We start from the raw sequence: 19,386 nt of genomic DNA on the forward strand, positions 1-19,386 counted from the left end.
GGAATGAAAAAAACTGTCGGAAGTTTTTTTTTTTTAAAGGGTGAAGAAAAATCAAGAAAGGTGTTGTCCAATAATGTGACTATTCACTTTCGCTATAACAAAGCAATGATAACTCACATCTACACACGTGGGTAGGAACTACATCCAAGGGGTAATAATTACAAACCTTTGTTTTAACAATGAGTTCGTGGCCACATGCTTCTCTTTCGTGCGCAGTTGACAGATAGTAACTTTTATTTAAAAGGAAACAGGAGTTTCAATACATTGGTTGTTCAACAATACGATTCTGAAAGAGGCAGGACAGATGTCCTAAGCAAATAGACGACAGCTAATTAATAACCACTTCCGTTCACGATAAAAAAGTCAGTCAAGATGCATGAACGTTATGCCAACACTTCACGTATCTTAACTCTACCTCTGGTAGGCCTGCTGTAGGTTCTTAAACGTCCCTGTGGTAGGTACTATTGTTTGTTTTATTCCCATTTGTTTTGGCAAGAGTGTACAAACATGTCCAGTCACACAATAGGGCTAGGGGATACCCTTGAAGGGACGAGTTGTGTGCTGAGTGCAACATTTTGTGGTACTGAACAAAGGAATGGAGAGGGATAAAAAAACCACGCTGTTTGTGTAATGAAGCAAGGGCACCGTATTCCTTTTTACAATAAATGTCGCTTGTCAATAATAACCCGAGACTCTGGCCTCTCATGCCTGAAACCAAGATCTGCGGCTCAAAATGCTTATTCTAAACAGTGCTCATTGTACACATTTTCGGCCGCGTGAAGAAACTACAGTCCAGCGGAATGCGCATCCACAATACTGCACGTCAAGCCACAGCTTTCCAGCCAAAGCCCATCATTCTGCCAGTCTCGCGCACAAAAGGCGGCCCTGCACGCATGGTCACATCTCAATGGCCTTGGTCCAGCAAAGGAGGCCTCTCTATTTATCCCATGACATAATCCTATCAGCATTCCAGAGAAGGGTGGGAGTTTAGGGTTGGGGGTAGGGTGGCAGCCTGTCACCTCTGACCCTTTAACCCGTGACCTCCATCTAAAACCCCCCACACCAACCCCAACTGGGTGCCCTTCCGTACCCACCCCCTACCTCCTTTCCCTACTGAACACTTTCCTCCATCATACCCCCCACCCCAACCTCCTGGCCCATGCTCCTCTCCCAACCAGCCTAACCCCAAAAGGCATTCTTTCAGGTCAATGACTCGGAGATGCTATAAGACACAGCAGGTGGTGGCTACAAAGGAGCACCACCCTCCACATCCAGCAGCAACGGTGGTGGCAGTGGCGCTATTAACATATTTCGCTTCACAGCTCCTACCATTAAAGACGTGCGGCGCTGTTTTAAAACGAAAACGTATTTTGCGTAACCTGCATTTACGCCAAGATTTATGCACTATGTTTATTTCCTTAAATCTACGATTCTTCCATATACAAATTCACAATACTGCCATGCTTAGAGCACACGTCAATTACCGTAAATTACATTGATGGCCATTATTTCATTTTCATATATACCATATATAATCAGGTGGTCTCCAGGCTTCCTTATGCAAATACGTCACAGGTATATTCCAAGCCATTCTAGGCAATAGCATTCGTATGCGAGTCAGCTAAAAACGCCGGTGCCACACTTCTCAGGTTGAGGACACTTGCTCGGTTCCGAGATTTTAAATTAAGCAGCAGGACAAAAGGAGGTTGGTGAAAGGGTTGAGGCAGTGTTCGGCAGAATGGAATTTCTGCAGAGCTCAGGAAGCCAAGGGGGCCCATCCTCCCACATATGACCTCAAGACCCCTGGGTTGTGGATTCTGTGTAAACTGGAGGGTATTGTTTCAATCCAAGGCATCCCTGCAAGCCTTCCTGAATGAAAGGAATTCTTTTCTTTCTCCATTCCCCTATGCCCATCTACTCCCTGCACCCCATGCTCCCTTTTTTTCCCAAAGCTGCTATCTTTCTCTCTATGCATCCCTTGCCCAGCTACAAAATATTCCTTTGCTGACAACACTAAGAGGCTTAACCTGCGGTTAGCCAAAATACAGAGGGAAAGGTTGAAAAGATAACTTTTTTTTGTGAGAGCCTAATCTTGTGTTTGTGACTTTGCTGTACATTAACGCTTTGGGACATAACCGTGGTTAGACGCTGCTGATCTACAGGGCTCTCAGTGGGTTTGCTCCACAATATTTGCAATAAATTATAAATTTTTATACTTCAACAGTGTCCTCAAGATTTTCGAATAGCCTTTTCGAAGTACTCCGAGGTCAAGGCTATGTTCCTGGGGTGACTGGGCTTTTGCCAGTGCAGCTCCCAAGCTTTGGAACGCTTTGTTTCGCTAATAAGACAATCAGAATCGCGAAAGCTATTTAAGATCTGTTTTGAAAACTCACCTCTTTAAATTGGCCTTTACCCCCCCCGCTCCCCACCGCTAATTCTGGCCATTTAGCCTGGCTGTTTATTTCCTGACTTCCATACACGGCGCTTTGATATCTAAGGATGAAATGCACTTTACAAATGTAAATGATTATTATTGATGCCACGCCCACTCTCTCGAACATCTGTGAAAAAAAGAGCTGCATAAGCTCATCGGATTTTTGCCAGGATAAATAAAGATTCTGATTCTGGGCTGTTGTCCTGTTGGAAAATTCTGACAGGCCCAAGACATCACAAACGGTCGAGTCAGTAATTGGGTAACCAACGCCAAGAGCCAGTCAGGTCATTCAGCCAGTAAGGATCACATCACGGAGTGGGGGAGCGGGCGATTGTAAATTGCAAATAGAGCAATCAGCAGACGGAGGTTACATTCCTTTGCGTCTTATCTAAACGCTTGTCTTCCCAACAGGTGCCATATCCGAAGAAAACACACAAAAGCAACATAAATAAACGGCGCAGATTTTCATCCCTGCCTAGAGCTGTTGTCGCAAGATAAGAGCAAGAGTTCCCATTGGGCTATCCAGCAGTTCCCACTACCACGCCATTATGTGCGAGTCGGCCACATAACACAAAATCACACCAATAGAGATAACGGCTCTTTTCAACGGAGCCTTATCTCAGTTAGGGGGGGGGGGCTGGGGAGGGGTGCAGGGAAGGCAAGGAGAGGGCGTAGATAAGAAGGGGAAAAAATACGGAGGGTCATTGCAATATAGTTCACTTAATTTTTATGACATCCAATTTAAGGCGGAAGGCAATTTGAATTACGGTTGTGTGGATTCTGGCTACAGTAAAAGCGGCCGACGTAAATGGGTGTTGTTTACAGCCCCCTTGGTTCCCACGGCCCCGCATCAGCGTCAACTTGTTGATAATGAACCTTGGGTAATGCTCCAGTTTACAGCCCGCCCACCTTCTTATCAACAATAGGCCCCCTCCACCAACCCAGTAAATGTCAGCCACAGACGTACTTGAACAGTTGGCTCACAAGCACGTAACTGTAATCGCATCCCACATGGCTGCCAGCCACTGTTTGAATAACTGCAGTGGTGCAAGGGTTAAGCCAATTAGACGAGCGGGCTGCTTCCCCAGCATTTGATACAAGGCTCCGTTTGATTCTCACATGGCGGTAAGAGAGGCCGCAGCGAGCCTCCTTGGCTACGTCCAGCCTTCGCTTGTCCACAGGGCAGCGTCCATTTCGCCACTCGCTCCGCTCAAAAGCACGCTTTCTTTCGGGGGAATGAAAATAATTGTGCCGAGGTCCAGGCCACTGGACCCTTCTTGCAAACTACTTCTTCCCTCCCACCCTCACCACCCCTTTTCCCACCTCCCCAACACAAACCCACCTCAGCTCCCACCACAGCATGTCTGAACCCCCCCCCCCCGCCCCCCACCACGAACCCCTACCCCTCTCGCTTGTTTTGTCCTCAGACTCCCTGGCATGTTTTCCACAAGACCTACTGACAATTAGTCTCCCGTTAGGAATCCATTTCACGTGGGGGTCCCTTTTGTTGCCGCTAATGAGCGAATTAATTTGCGGAGATGCCATTGTGACAATCTTGAATGACGCCTTGTTTGAAAGTTATAACTGTATGTCTTGCTTCCCAACAAGCTAGGTTTGTGGAAAAGACCCCAGGTCTGTGACCAAGTGTCGTGTGAACAAAATATGTCGCGATACAATGTTTTTTTTTTAAAACATATATGACACAAGATGAATAATCCTTTACGGATTCTCACGCAGCAGAGGTGTTTCGCGTGTCAGACAACGATCCAGAGCAGGAGATTTTTCACGAGATTTATCTGGAAAAATCATTTAAGTGCCCCTTTTTAATCCTTTGCACAGTAGAGGGCGCAGTTTCCCACACACCCGACTATGACATGAATGTCAAATTCACACTGATGTTTAATTCTGAAAGCTGGAATTTAGACAAATCAAGCACAACACATAATTTATTTTGTGCAGTCATTGGTGACCGGGGTGACAGAATCAACCTTCTAATTTTATTAATTTAATATAAACCTTCACATAACTGCTATGATGAAATAAAACGTATTATGCTATGTGTCACTTCGCGATTGTATAATATTTAAGCTTCGCTGAGGCTCAATTCATCTCAATCCTGTCAGGCAGCTTAAGCAATCCTCTGCTTTTACCAAGACACAATTAAACCCGTATTTCCACCCATTATGTGTTGAAATGCCAAGGTGTGGCTGGGAGTCAGGGGCGTTTCACAACCGATGGAATTAAGCAAGTCAGTTTCCATAAAATCTGCTCACATGCTGTAGGTGTGTTCATATGAAGCTGTGCTAAACAACCACTCTGTTTTAGGCCTGGTAAGGTGAGAGCCATGCGGAGCAAAGCGTAAGGCAATAGCCTGGGAATATTAAAGCACGATTCTCCAAAAGACTCCAATATTTGCACAATAAAGACGCAGGGAGTGATGGCAAACAGATAAGGTTGTGAAGAAAATAACGGTGTTAAGCAACCGTAAACGCCATGAAACTAAAACATTTACTACCAGCAGTAAACTAGAAGAAAAAAAACTAGTCTCAAAGAACGGCTAAGCCAGTTGGATTACAAAATGGCATGGATGAGCTTCCAAAGCATTGTGCATCGGCCTTGGGTGACCGGTATACAAGAGTGGGCCCTCAAAAGAAGTCCTGTGAATTACAGTCGTCAGCCATGATCAATCTACTGATGGATTAGTGTCTCCTCATATTTTCTCAATCTCTTAATAACTTTGCGATGCAATGATCCACCTGGCGCCGGGCACACGGTGTTGACGTCATAACTCCACTTCCGGGGTGGACGTCCTCTTGAATGCGTTCCATTCGTTGGGAAAATGTTGTATAAATAGAACGTATTGAATTCGATTTGGAGGGGGGCAGCGTACAACAAAAACTTACCATGCCTGCAAGTGTACGGTAAATGCAACTGCAATAATTTGCGAGTGCAACTGGCGTTACGTCACACTCCTGACAAAAAAAAAAAACCCGCCGTGAATGAATTAACTTAATTGATTTTGAATGTATTCAGTGGATGTTTTGTAAACTGCCATTTTAAATGATAGTGTAAATTTAGGACCTCTGGACAATTTAGGGCTAAATTATTTGTAATATATAAAATTGCTCCTGTACACTGTTCCTAAATAATAAGCAGTAACTGCACAGTTTTGACAAATAGTTGCTAATGAAAGGGTACTCGACACAGAGGTTTTTTTTGTATATTTAAAATTTCCTGCAATTTTATCCCGATTGTGTTAGTGGCATCATGTCACGAAACATAATCCATTTTGACCTCTCACATCGCAGTGCAACCCTTTGTGTCAGAGAATGGTCCACAAAAGTGGATACCACAGAGCTACCACCAAGATCCCCTCAAAATGACCTCCATTCCAAACGTTAGTAGGCGACACTTTCCCACCCTCTCCGTACCGCGAGCAACGTCTGTCGCATGACAAGTCAAACCGATATATTGTATTTTTAAATTCTGAGAGCTGGATGTTAGCCAAGTTAAGCATAGGAGCAAATCGAATGTGCTGGATTTCTGAGCAGACATTAATGACCATACTCAGACCGCCAGCTCACTACACATGACAACCCAAGTTTAATCACAGGCTGGCCGGCCATCTGGATCTCAGTGGTGCCAACTCAGCAACTCGAACCTCTGAGCAACACGGCCACTTCAACTGCACGCAGGTTTCCACTGGCTTCATTTTTTTATTATGTAACCCCGACACTATTATCTTTACTATAAGGGAACTGCACACTGTAAAAACAGAATGGTGGGCAACAGTACATTTCCACGTGTGTGATGGCACGCAGCGGTGAGCTTGCACATGCGATGGTACCTTTGCATCCCTACGACTGCCTGCTTTTTGTCTTTTAAATTAGAGTGATGGGGCGAAGGAAGAAGAACGGCAGACTGGGCTGAAGTAACGTGGGTTAAACCATGGCCTGGGGTCTGCAAACAATCGTTGCCAGGAAGTGGGGGAAAAGGCCACAGGGGAAAGTAAAAGTAGTGCATGGGTGCATATGCAAGCATGTACACACACATGCACACGTGCCACATGCACAAATGTGCCACATGCAGAGAAGACTTGTACGTGCACATACACACGTGCACACTCACTCGTGCAAACAACAAGTCCATGCGCGTGGGCGCGCAGACGCAAGATAACGTGCGGGAATATCCACAAGCGCGGCCACACAAGACAAAGATCCCCCCTATAGCCTTAGCAGACTGTTGGGGCAAGTGCTGTTATAGCAAGTAGCACCTATGAAGGCCGGCACGGCATGCGAAGGAATGTGTGGCCAGCACCACGCCCGGCCACCTATGTCTCCCGAACAGCGATGTTTACACACTGCACGTTTGAAGCCGAGTCGACCTCGGGGAGGGCCCAGGACCAGTTCAGATAATCGTCACTGGTGTTGGCTGTGAGCGGCATTTGAACTCGTGTCGCGGGGTCCATAGCATACACACACACACGTGTGCGCTTGAGCACAGTAGCAAGCAAACACAAATGTTAACGGGTGTAGAATCAAGTGTTATCCGTGTACATGAAAGAACTTGCACGCATCAACACCGGAATCTGCAACCGTCTAGGGTGGGCAGCAAAGGCACAGATCCTCCCCGCAAGAGCCTAGGATGGGCTGTTGCAGCAAGTACTGTTATAGAGGGAACTTATCGAGGCCATGTTCTCACACAACGGGGTGGTGTGCCAAAAAGGCCACTCCCAGCCTCCTTTGTCTCCCCAGTGCTGATACTTACACACACAGTAGGTGGCGATTTTTAAAATTGTGTCAACCTGGTGCAGGCTCAGGACCTGGTTCAGATATCACCTTGTCACCGATGTTAAGCCATGGCCGGGAATTGAACTCGGGTCGCCGGGTTCGTACCGCAGCGCGCGGACCGCTGCGCCTACCGGCTAGCTCCCCCTTAGGTGTCTTGAATTGCACGCACACTGCACACGCACGCACATTCGCAGGGGGGGTACACGTGGGAATGCTCACGCAGCGTAACGTGCGCAATGCACTGTTGTTCAGCAGCCGGTGGCGGCGGTGGCGGCGGCGGCGGCGTCGGCGGCACGGGAAGCCGGGGGGGAGGAGGGGGGGGGGGTGAAAGTCTGAAACGTTGTGTTTTTTTGGGGTTTTTTAGGTTTTAATCCTGCCGGCCTCACAGACCGCTGACAGCTGTAAGCACGCCGTGGGAAAAAAAAAAAACAGCCACGATCAGTTGCAAACATGGCTGGGGTTCCACACTCGTGTGGGCGGGAGGAAGAGCGGGTTGGGTGGGGGGTAGGGTGGGAGAACGCAGTGGAGGGAGGGAGTGCTATTGCGGTGGGGGAAATGTGTAGGGCTTCAGGAGGGGCGGCAGGCATTTGTGAATACAATACTTCTCACATACTCGTGACAACACAGCGGGGGATCACACACATGCACGCACACACACACCAGCATCTCGATTATTTACGAGAGACATCGTGACTACGCCACAATCGTGGCCGTCATCATCATCATCATCAGTCAGTCTGAGGGACATACTGGCAGACAGGGCAAGATTTTATATCGTGCGTTGCCGTACATGTTGCTGTGACCCGACCAGAAAATCAAATACCCACATTGTACAAGGCAGCCAAAGGTCCAGACAAGTATGCACAATGGGTATGGTTAACTGTGGGGGTGGGAAACCATTTTCTTACTGTGAGCAGAATTGGACTTTAAAATACTCTTGATGGGCCATGTAATAGCACACATCTCAGTCATTTGTGTGCCTGCAAGAGGCATCTTTTGCAGTGATGAAAGTGCCCGAGAGTGCTAAAATTAAAAAACAGCTTTGGCAGGTCAAAAAAATTGTCCTCTCCAGTACCCGATCAGCGCGGCTAAGGTGCTACCTGCAGTGACGGATAAATATAGTTTGTGGGCCGTTCCGAAGTTGTAGGCCACATGTGGTGGCCACAGGCTCCATGAAATAGTCGCGGGTCACATCGGCCCCACGGGCTGCAAGTTCCCCACCCCTGGGTCAGAGTGAGGAGAGTTGGTGAAGAGAGGTCAACGGGTGTAGTGTTGGGCTCTTATTAAGAATAATAATGCCTTTTACCCAGAAAGACTCACCCGGGTTTCAAGACACTTTTTTCAGGGGTGCCCTGCATTGGAATGTTTGGCCAATTCCAAATCGCCCGAGTGTTTGGCTTGTGGGAGGAAACCGGAGAACCCGGAGAAAACACGCACACACACAAGGCGTGGGTCGCACACGCAAAGCTTCACACAGATTGATTCAATAATCCATTGAACCACCGATACATTCTGGTCACCTCACGTGTGTCACACGAGCACTCCCGATTCACAAATGTGCTACCCTATCAGAGCTCCCAAATCATACACTCTGTGCGCAGCATGATTATTGACAGAGTATGAATTAAGGTTGAAATTATTTCGCACCATACGTAGCCACCCGTGCTAAATTGGAGGTGCAGAGTACTGTAATGTAAGGTGATATGCATACCCATTATTATAGTATTTGAATGCACATACAAACTGGGTAGGTGTGGTCATAGCCAACAGCTTTATGCTGGAGCTGGGCAAGCTGTTTATTATAATTATTATCAGACGGTAAACTGATAATTACCAGACGGTAAAATGTAATCAGGCAGAGCGGTGAAAACCGTACTTTCCATTGGGAATCCAGCGACAAGAGTTGGATTCCCGGCCACATCACAAAATCAGCGGCGAGTGATATCTAAACGGCCCGTGACCCCCTCCTCCTCGCCTTAACCAATCTGCACTGATGAGCATTAGGTGAAGCACGGCAAAAAAACAAACTCCTTAGACCCACACGGCATTGAGAGGCCTTCACCAACAGTGGCTCGACAGAGGGTTACAACTTATAAATTGTGACTTAATCGTGATCACGTGTTGCTTACGAATGTCTACTCCACGATGCATTAGGCTGTAATTGAGAACGCTATATATAGTCTGTTGTATCTTTCTTCATTCATTGAGAAAAGCCCTATGTGAGAACACTCAATGGCATGCGATTTGGCTGCACCCAACTGCCCCTCCCCCTCCACCATTACTACCCCCCATAAAAGGCAATGATCCTGTTTGTAAAGTGAGAGAGACAATAGTATCAACTATGGCTCCAGGGACATTATTTGTTTGAATACTCTTCTCTGGGTACTTCCTCACACAAAGGAATGTAAACATAATTGTCTCTAGCTTTCCCTAAATTCCTTCTGTTTTCCTGTCTTGTAAATTCCCAGCACGTACATTACCCTAAAACTTAACGGGCATTTATTTATTCGCTTCCTATGCCACAGCCTGCTACGCCTCTTGCTCACGAGGACATTTTAAAGGAAGACTGCCTCAATTTAAAACAAGGAAGGCCAAGAAACTGATCGTCTCAATTGGCCTCTAAATAGTAACATGAATGAATAACTAAAAGTATAAGATACTACCCATCACTGGGTGAAGATGACAACCTTCCCGTGGTCTCCACTATTACCTGCTTGTCACAAACCAATGTCATCAACCCGGCAATCGAACGCCCGAAAAGGGCCTCCCGATCAGGATTGCAACATCGGGGGTCCTTTTCAGAGCCAAACTTACCGCAGCGTGAAGCCGTAACTATGTTTGTGCCATCTAAATATAGGGGGCCCATCAAGGACCCAAGTGCAACGTCCTGGGATATTTCCTCCAACTCCACACGGACGACGTTCTCTTGCTCAAAGAAACCCATACAGCCGATGAGGACTGGGCGAGTAACCTTAGCGACAGCCAATGAGTGGACAAAATTGATGATTTTGACATGCGAGTAAAGTCAAGTTTCTTTGTCGAACCAGGTGAGAGAACTCAATCGAAGCGTGGTGCAGAGGTTTTGTTTTGTCTGAAAAATTACACAGCAGAATTGGACCTCATCAACCGGACTGGACGTCACTTGTGCAAAGTCTTGGACTCCTGAACCACGTTGAACGCCTACATGAATGCCTGCAGTGGTGTTAAAACAAAGGATGTTTCTTCTCCTGAGCAGCAAATCAGTCATGCAATGCCTGAGCGGTTAGCAGAGTAAACTTGGGCCTTTGAGAAACTATGCTAATTACCTGTCTGTCTGCTTTAGAGTTGTCTGTCCATTCAATAAATCATTTGCAGATGTAAACAAAAAAAATATCCTCTCACCACAAAGTCTATACATTCTGATTGTGTGACGGTGCGTTGAACTTTTTAAATAAACCAACTCTGAAATATAAAATACAAACACAATGAGTCTCTGAGCTCAGTATTCCAGTAAAGCCTCCAAAGAATCAACCAACTTTAATATTTCACTCGGCACATAAATTTGCTTTGCAGAACGCAAAAGGAATGGCGAGCGTGTCCCTACAACGTGTTCACTGCGGCAGTTCTGAGTCTTGCGCCTCAAAGTACGGCTCCCATGCCCTTTAGTGACCCCTAATGTCAGCATTGAAGACAGCAAGTAAAACTCGCCAAAACTCAGCATGGGTTGCAAACAGCCTGCGGTTGGGAGTGCGAACAGCACCAGAGAGACTCATTCCTGACCGTGATACTTGGGCTCGGCAGGAAATCAAACAATGCAGGGGGGGGGAAAAAAAACTCCCCAGGACACTTTGCAGATGTAATCCTGCATTCCGCTAGTGTTTGTGTTTAAATGAAGAAAGTAAGGAGACCGTCTCGTGTTATGTTTAACAGAGCAAATTTAAGGTTTTGTATGAGAAATACTCAACATTTGTATAGCGAAACACTGGGGGCAACGGTGGCGCCGTGGTTAGCGCACTGCACTAAGAACACAGTGACCTGAGTTTGATTCCTGGCCGTGACTAGCGGTGAGCGATATCTGAACCAGTTTTAAGCCTCGCCCTTCACCATCCCGCTGACCAGTTGTTGTGAATACTGATCAGACAAATCTAATGACCGCAAGGTGTGAGTCGGCCTTCATCCAGCAATTGAATGAAAACGGGGAGTAAATATGACCTATTTTATTATTGCATTTAAAGCAGCATTGCATCTTATATGCCAATTATTTTAAAAAAAATACTCCCTGATAAATCGTGAAGTAGAGTGTGAGTGTGTGCCAGTATGGGAGTTTGGACCAAATGCCCTATTAGCATGAGCACAAACTAGAGGACTAAGTTTTACACGTCACATACAATTTTTCAGGACTGCCGTTGTGCACTGCGTACACGTAGTACGAGGTTTTTTACTTCTTCTTTTAACGGTACAGAAAGTTTTTTTTTTTACAGGGGCTCATCTAAGGCTCACTACATTTCCTTTGCCTGTCAAGACGTGTGCTCCATATTTCCGGCATGGAATAACGCGTTCCGTTTGGCCGCGAAATCCCAAAATCCAAGGCGCAGTAAGGACCATGCCCCCCCCCCTGCCTCGCTCAGCCAGCCGGTTCGTCAGACTTTGACAAAATGCCCCCCCCCCCATCCGGGGCATACTACTCCTGCTCCCTGGGGGTCCCCCCCCCCCCGTGCAGAATAAACAAAATAAAAAATATACTTGTACCCCTTAGCCAAAAATACGTGGCAGCAATCCCGTGGAATGCGATTCATTCAGTTACGGTGATTGTGGTTTAGCTTTTCTTTGATTTTCTTTTAATCCTCGTGGGAAATCAGGGCTTATATATATTTTTTTGGGGTAATATGGACTTTTTCCCATCATGAATGTCAAGTCTTATGCAACGTTGACTCAGTGCTCTGCTTGTATTAATACAAGGTCCTCAACCCTGGAAAGGGTCATTAGCTGATTTAATTGGAGTAAACGGAAGCCCACGTTAATTTTCCTGCCAGAAAAATATCTCATGCTTCATTATTGCTTTTTTTTAAATCATTATTTACTTCACGGCACGTTTAAAAGCAAATAAACGAGTAAGTGACTACACAAACAAACACACTGATAAACAAACTGATAACTGCACACAGCCCTAACACACTATGTAAAAAAAAGAAAATGCATCCAGACTGTTAAATGCTCTGAAGGCTATTTCCCATAGTTTTTTTTCCACAATCCTCTGCTAATCTAAAGAAAGGTCTACCTTGTGAATCAAATTAAGAGTACAATGATATAACAGCACACCCCTTGGGGCCATGTCCAGGTGTGCTTATATTCAAAGTGTGCTTCTATCAGAAGTTGCAGACTCAGAATATTTATTTATACTGGTGGAATCCAATGAGCTGTGAAGCTTTTTTTCACAGATGTCCAATAGGGGTGGTCACAACAGTACAACAAACAATGCAAAAACACGTTAGGCGTTCAAAGTATAGGAAAGATAAGCAAATCACACAAAACTAAAAGTAAACATTTTTTCTTTTATCAGGAAAAGCCCACCGAGTTACTAGTTTCCTCCCCAAGCAGTTTAATCTAAGCACGCGTCGCTCATGTAAGAACGTGCTTAGATAATGTGTGCTTATATCCAGTGTATACGGTATAAGGAATTCCCAGCAAGTAATTATAGATTGCTGTCTGAGGATAATGATGAAGACATGACCTGATAAGGTTAGCGGGGCTTACGTACTGCCAAATCTCCCCCAATCCGCTCCCGGTGCCCCCGTCCTTCTGACAAGCAGTCCATCTCCTCTTCTGTGGCACTTCATTAATGGGCAGGAAACAGGAAATTGGTGGGGGGGGATTAAGGAGGAGGGCATTCTTCCACAGTGGACAGCCGGTTATCTCCCCACAGCAGGAAGAGGAGCCCATGTGCTCCTAATCACACTCCCGAGTCTTCAGGGACTGCCCTGTGTTTTTATCTCGCGCTAACGAGGGCAGCGGCCAAGCGGGGCTCGGCACAACCGTCGCCGATATCCGCTTCCGATGTCCAGCCACCGAAAGAAGCGTTAGCGTGTTTTGGGGGAAATACGATGCAGCGCCCAAGTTGCATCCGCACCCGAGAGAAAGACAAAACAAACAAAAAACCCGTGCACGATGGCTCGTACACATTTCATATTTGTTGGCCGGGAGGTTATAACCCTTGTGTGAAAATGCTGAGAAATAGGTCTTTTGAATCTTACGCTTGGTTCAATTTTTACCACCTAACCTCAGCGCCCGTTCTAAGCTCGCACTTGTCCATCGGGAGAGAGAGGCGCATGCCGTTTATATTTTTGCACTTTGTCCAGACGACAGCCGAGGCTCCAAGGAGACACTGATGCACCCCTTTTGGGAATGCGTTCTTTGCTATGCATCTCCTGACACGTCAACTGCTTGAGGTTTTTTTTCTGCTGCTTTTTTACTGCCTTACAAAACTGGTAATAGTATACGCCGGACTATTTTCTGACAGGCGCACGTCAACTCGGCTACTACTATTAAAAACCTGCCAGCAAAAACATGACTCCTCCACCTTTCGGGTTTATGAAACTTATTAACGGGCTGTACAGGAAGCATATTAAATGGAAGAGTGTGGTAAAAACAACCTCTGTGCTCGTGACGTCCAAAGAGACGTCGTATCACTGCTGCCTGAGACGCGACGAAATCAAAAGGCACGACATGCGAAAGATACCGTCTCTGCAGTCATCGCACACCGTTACAAGCAGCCCGTTAGGTTTACAAATAGCCCATTAATGATAAGAGTGTACGACATTTGGCTGGGCGACCACCCATTCTTAAGGCTGGTGTCATAGACTGCTGCGAGACTACGTTGTCAGCCGACGGCAGTGCAGCAAAATCCATGGTTGTACTGTACCATGCTCCAACATCTACGCTGCCTGCCTTCACCAATCTGCACTGACCAGCGCGGTGAATTACGGTCAAACAACGGACGGCGTGGGGAGGCCATCATGCAGCAGTGGAATGACAAAAAGGGTTGCGCATGTGAAATTGTGCATGACAGTGATGCCACTGTAAGAGGAAAACGGATGGCAGTTGTGGTACCGGCAGCGATAACAGTAGTTGGACACACTCGTGCCAACGGTGCGGGGCATTGCATTCACCTTGCAGCGGCTAAAGATGTCGGACGGCGTGACCTGGACGTTGAAGTGCCTCAGGACGGCTTTCGCTTGATCCTTGGCCTTTTCCTTGCAGTCGACGAAATAACAGCAGTCCTCTCCCACTTGCGACCTCAGCTGAATTGGACACGGGACAATTTCAATTTGACGACCTTTAACTGCACGCGAGGTGCCACGCAGTGCGCTTTAAAGAGTTACGCGACGTTTTGCATTTCATCGCGACTAAAGAGCGTGGACCATTCGATTTCATAGCTCTGATTGAAGTGTGACTGGTTTTATCGCAATGAAAAGCTGCCGAAAAAGCCAGCACTGAATTTAACAACGGGTTCCCTTAAGCTGGAAATCTTGTAAACGTAAGGTTATTGCGGCTTGAAGGCGGCAGCAAAGGAACGGAATCCACGGACGCGCACCTGTGCTGCACAGCGGCGCTCCCGTGCTGCACACGTCAGGTCGGTGCGATTTACTGCGAGCCATGGGCTCTCGCTACTTTTAGGGCGACCAGAGCTAAAGTTAAACGAGACGCGATGCTACCACGTGCAAAACACATTGGCGTACGTACGGTCTGGTAGGGCAAGCCGCAGGTGAGAATGACCCGTCTCTCCGCACGGGCGATCTGGAGGAGCAGGGGTAAAGGACGAAGAGACACGTTACCTTTCCTGCCACTCTTCTGAGTGGGGAAAAAAGGCCATTGTACAAATAGAATCGCGTGTGCAAAAGTGTATGTGTGAAACATGCATTTTAAATACTACCCCTAAAGAAGGGAAAAACATATAATGGGGAACATATATTTGGAGTTAGCATGTTCTCCCCATGGTCATGTGGATTGTTCTCCGGGTACTCCGGTTTTTCCCCTCCACATTTAGAAACGTGCGTTTAGAGCATTTAGCTACGATACATTTCCACGTGATAAGCCACTTTGTTGAGGTATCATTTGTGGCCAGGTTGCTTCTAAAAAGAGAGCTCTATAGATCAGTAGGCCTTACGTGGTAAAATAGAAATTTAGTTAGTTGTATTGGGCACCAATCGTATTATTTAGGAAGCATCCCCGTTCTGTTTTTAGCCTCCGAGGGTTGGCTCTGAGACAGGTCTATTCTACACCACAGGGCTGTCTTTGACAGTTCTTGCGAGCTGTCCGATACTGAGATGCATCACCTACTCTATTTTTTTTCCACTTTAGGGCAGCGCTATTGTCGGAATGCGTTTAGTTTTTCTTATTTCCGCTTGTGGACCACGAGCCCATGCAGTATCACAAATTTTTCTTCGCATTTAAAATTACACTTTTGCAAAAATAATGTTCACTGTATACCTTTGTCAAACAAATCATTGTATATGTGTTTTTTAAATAATTTAATACATTTTCAGCGATAGTTTCAAAGCTGCTGGAAGTCACAAAGGGATATATTTACAGTAAAATATAAACAACTATTTGATTCCCATAACTCGAATGAGAATATGCATAATTAAAAACCGAGTGGCAATTTGGAACAAACTTTCGTGGGTGTTGGCTTTGCATTGCTTTTTCAAAGGCCGCTGGCAGGGATATTATCAGCATTCAAACAGACTGAAACAGAACGGCGTCGAGTGACTTCAGAAGACAAAACAGAAAAAAAATGTAAAATGGAGAATTTTTGTTTAAACGAGTTGGGATGTTGTGATCAAAAGAGCATTTCCCATTTTCCCATGCACCTCAATAGACCGTGATGAAGACTCAGATAAAACGTTTACATTCATTTTACATTCCCATGTCCTGGTGCAATACCGCTGTGATCTCTTACAAGCCATCGGGTTGCTCTCGCCATCGCCAACAGAACAAACAAACAAAAAAATGTATCGGTCAGGTGGGCAATTACAGAGGCCAATTGATTTATTGCGGAATCCGTGGGACGTTACAGATATCGACACATGGGCCCCTCCTGACTTCAAACGCACCCCCTCTCCCGCAGACATGTACACGGAGGAAACGACAGAGGGTCTTCGTCAGGGTTGAAAGGCGCCCGCGCTGACAATATTGCCGCCGATATGGGAAGTGCACCCCAAGTCCGACCGTTACACCGTGCAGACAGACGTGATGGTAGGGATGACCCACCCAGGTTGGGTGGGTTACCTTTTATGATGTTGTTCATTCTAACTGTACGGTGTGCAAATATCTTTCCGCTCGACTGCTTGGCATGCTGACAGATAGGTGGAATAACAGTTAGCTTTCCCACAGTTAACGGTACACCTGCATAAAACAGCACGTCTGAAACTACGAGCACTCACTAAATGCCACCTTGTGTAGTCCCCTTGATATTAATTTATGGCTTGTTATTTTATTCTATTCAGTGGCACTGCCAGCAAGGCTGCGCCTGCACATGCTTGTTATTACAGACTATGTATGGCGACTTGCGTGTGAAGTTAAAGTTATAAAATACTGCACTTTAAGTTGCATTAATGTATTGAGATAAAAATGCAGCCTCATATTTTCGATAAATGAGAATCAACAGTACAAATGTTCTTAATGATATCGGCGTCGGTGGCACATTTAGTGTTTATCGCCCAAACGTAGATTCTGCAATCGGCTTATCACGCAATCTTCCAAAAAAATGCGCTTGAAAAAAAAGTTTTCCCAGGCTGTTTGGAATTCCCCTCTTGGTCCCCATCGCTGGGAAAATAAGAAATTCACAAACTCTCTCGGTAAGGGTCACTGGAAATGTGTGACTTAGCTAAGAGTTGACGCTCGCTCTAAAAAAAAGAGCAGAGGGAGAAGAGAGAGAGAAAGAGATTCATCTCCCGCCTGCAAAAGCAAACTAACAACTTTCCCATGACACGGTGAGCAAGACGCTCTGGGGCCCCGGGGCCGTGTGGGCTGTTTTGCAGAATGAAACCCTTCTCTCAGGGTCACAAGTCAGCGCTGCCTGAGCCAGGCAGTGGCACTAAATCGCTGCATGGCATCCCGTGACCGGTGTCTCAGAATGAGTCGGACTCATTAACACAGGGCTTCCTGACTTCACTTTATAAAGGTCGTCACGCCAAGCTGCACGGTAGCTTGTTTTGCAGCTTGGATATCACGAGCTGCTCCAGTCTGTGCAGCAGCCAAGTGCAAAACACACGGCCCTCTCTGCACACCAACTTTGGCTCGCTGCTCCGTGGCTGTGTGCAGCTTCGAGTGTTGCATATGTCGCATTTGGAGCTGCCTGCAGTCTATTAAAATGCAAGTCCCTGGAACAAAAAAACTGAAACTGGTTGGCAAAAATGAAGCATCTTTTGTGGAAAATGATACAAATAATTTCATGGTAGATTATTTAAATATGGTTTTAATGTAGAATGTTATGTTTCTTCTCCTTTGTAATGCTCTTTCTGATTTGAAATTGTGGATTTAAGCCGGCAGTCAGAATGCAACCCGTCAAGTTCCGTGTGCTCTGTGCAGTGAGTGACCAGCTTAAGATTTTTAGTGGAAAAAAAAGACATTGCCGGGTGACCCAGGAGTCAGAACACCGAGCCAGCACCGTCGGGATTATGGGCTAAAATCTGTGTTTCAGTCACCTGGCTACTCAAGCGTTGCAAATAGATGGTCTCTGCTCGCTAATTAATGACAAACACAAAAAAACTGATCAGTTTAATTCGTTTTTTACAACTAATTTGGCTAAATCCCAGCTCTAGAGAAAAAAAAAATTAAAGCTGGTTTGACCATGCAAAAAACATCTCAACGGCTGGGTGTGTGTGAGAAAGTACACCTCCCCCCCCCCCCATTGTGTGTGAATGTAAAGATAACTTGATGGGACCTTTGAATCGTTCTGTATCTCCTTTCAAGGGCCGTTCTCTAAGAAATGAGATTTCGCTGCCCTGAGAGAGTTTCGAATGGACATGATGCCAATAACACAATTGGAATAAAACTGGAGGGGAAAATAAATCCAGCTCACTAGATGCAATGCTACTCATGTTGCCGTTAATACTCAAAATACAGTTTCCGTGCAGCCTCATATAACAAAGCCTTAACTGTTCAAAAACCTCCGAATCCATCTGCAACCCAAGGGTTCATCCCACGTGCCAGAATGGGCGCATCGTGTCCCACACGCCGATCCTCAGGCCGTGCCCTGCGCATATTTCGCAAGTGAAGGCATTGTGAAGAGTAACGGAAAGCGATTTCTCAAGCAGAGAGGGGGCCCTGTGTCTTGACCTAGCTTCACGCCCAAGCAAAGCAGCCAAATGTCAGTCTTAGAAATTTCTGCCAAAGGGTTTTCGTACGCCCCTTCATCTTTGTCAGTGTTCCGTGAAGAGTTTTGGATGCACCTGCCCTCTGAAGAGACTTAAAAATGCCGCACCTGCCCCAGTAATCTGTGTACACGTTCGTACAGCGGCACCGTGCCAGCGCAGCAGGCAACGTTTAACGTTTGTTTTTACTGGTTCTGGTGGCACACACCTTTAATCCACCGACTTTTGAGTTTGGTCTGGTGGATCACGCAGCAAAATTAACGTTATGACGATGTGCACAGCCAATTGCTCACCCATTGGTCAGTGAAATTTCTACAGTGGCAGTATGGCCAACAGGTATGTGGTCGACCTGTGTGGTGGTTTACGTATCCTCGTGTTGTACACGTGGGTTTCCTTCAGGCATGACAGTTTATCTTTACAAGGTGCATGCCTACGTGTACAGCCATTTGTCAATTCACTGCTGGATAAAGGGCTGCCACACACATATACACATTGTAGGGGATTGGTGGGGGGCTCTTTGACCATACTTCACCACGTTGGCCAGTGTGGGTTAAATACTAGGAGCATAGACATAGTAGCATAGAAGCAGGGAGCAACAACTGACTTTGCTGCACTGCCACTTGCTGCCCGCAACATAGTCCTGCAACCTATAGTGACATGTTGTGCATGGTAGTCAAAAATCCAAACAATATCCAGGCTCAACCCTGCTTAGTGTCCCAAATCTGCTGATATTTATTGTTACACATTTTTGACCAAAAATACTTAAAATCTATCGGTCCAACATGGTACGCACAGCATGCTCATGAAAGGG

The 19,386-nt window shown here is 46.2% G+C and overlaps 1 protein-coding gene across 10 annotated transcripts in view; it reads right to left on the reverse strand.

Moving 5' to 3' along the window:
• Positions 1 to 19,386, reverse strand: part of EXD3 (exonuclease 3'-5' domain containing 3) — a 98,137-nt gene that overhangs the window by 34,380 nt on the left and 44,371 nt on the right. For all 10 annotated transcript variants that reach the window (XM_076068788.1, XM_076068786.1, XM_076068787.1 and 7 more), the window contains 2 exons: positions 14,944 to 14,997; positions 14,370 to 14,501 (listed from right to left, as the gene is read on the reverse strand). In XM_076068788.1, the coding sequence (XP_075924903.1) occupies positions 14,370 to 14,501; positions 14,944 to 14,997 (186 nt within the window). The remainder of the gene's footprint in view (positions 1 to 14,369; positions 14,502 to 14,943; positions 14,998 to 19,386) is intronic.

This window comes from Petromyzon marinus, chromosome 22 (assembly GCF_048934315.1).
Source record: "Petromyzon marinus isolate PM22_M1 ecotype Great Lakes invasive population chromosome 22, UKy_Petmar_22M1.pri1.0, whole genome shotgun sequence".
Classification (NCBI taxonomy): domain Eukaryota; kingdom Metazoa; phylum Chordata; class Hyperoartia; order Petromyzontiformes; family Petromyzontidae; genus Petromyzon; species Petromyzon marinus.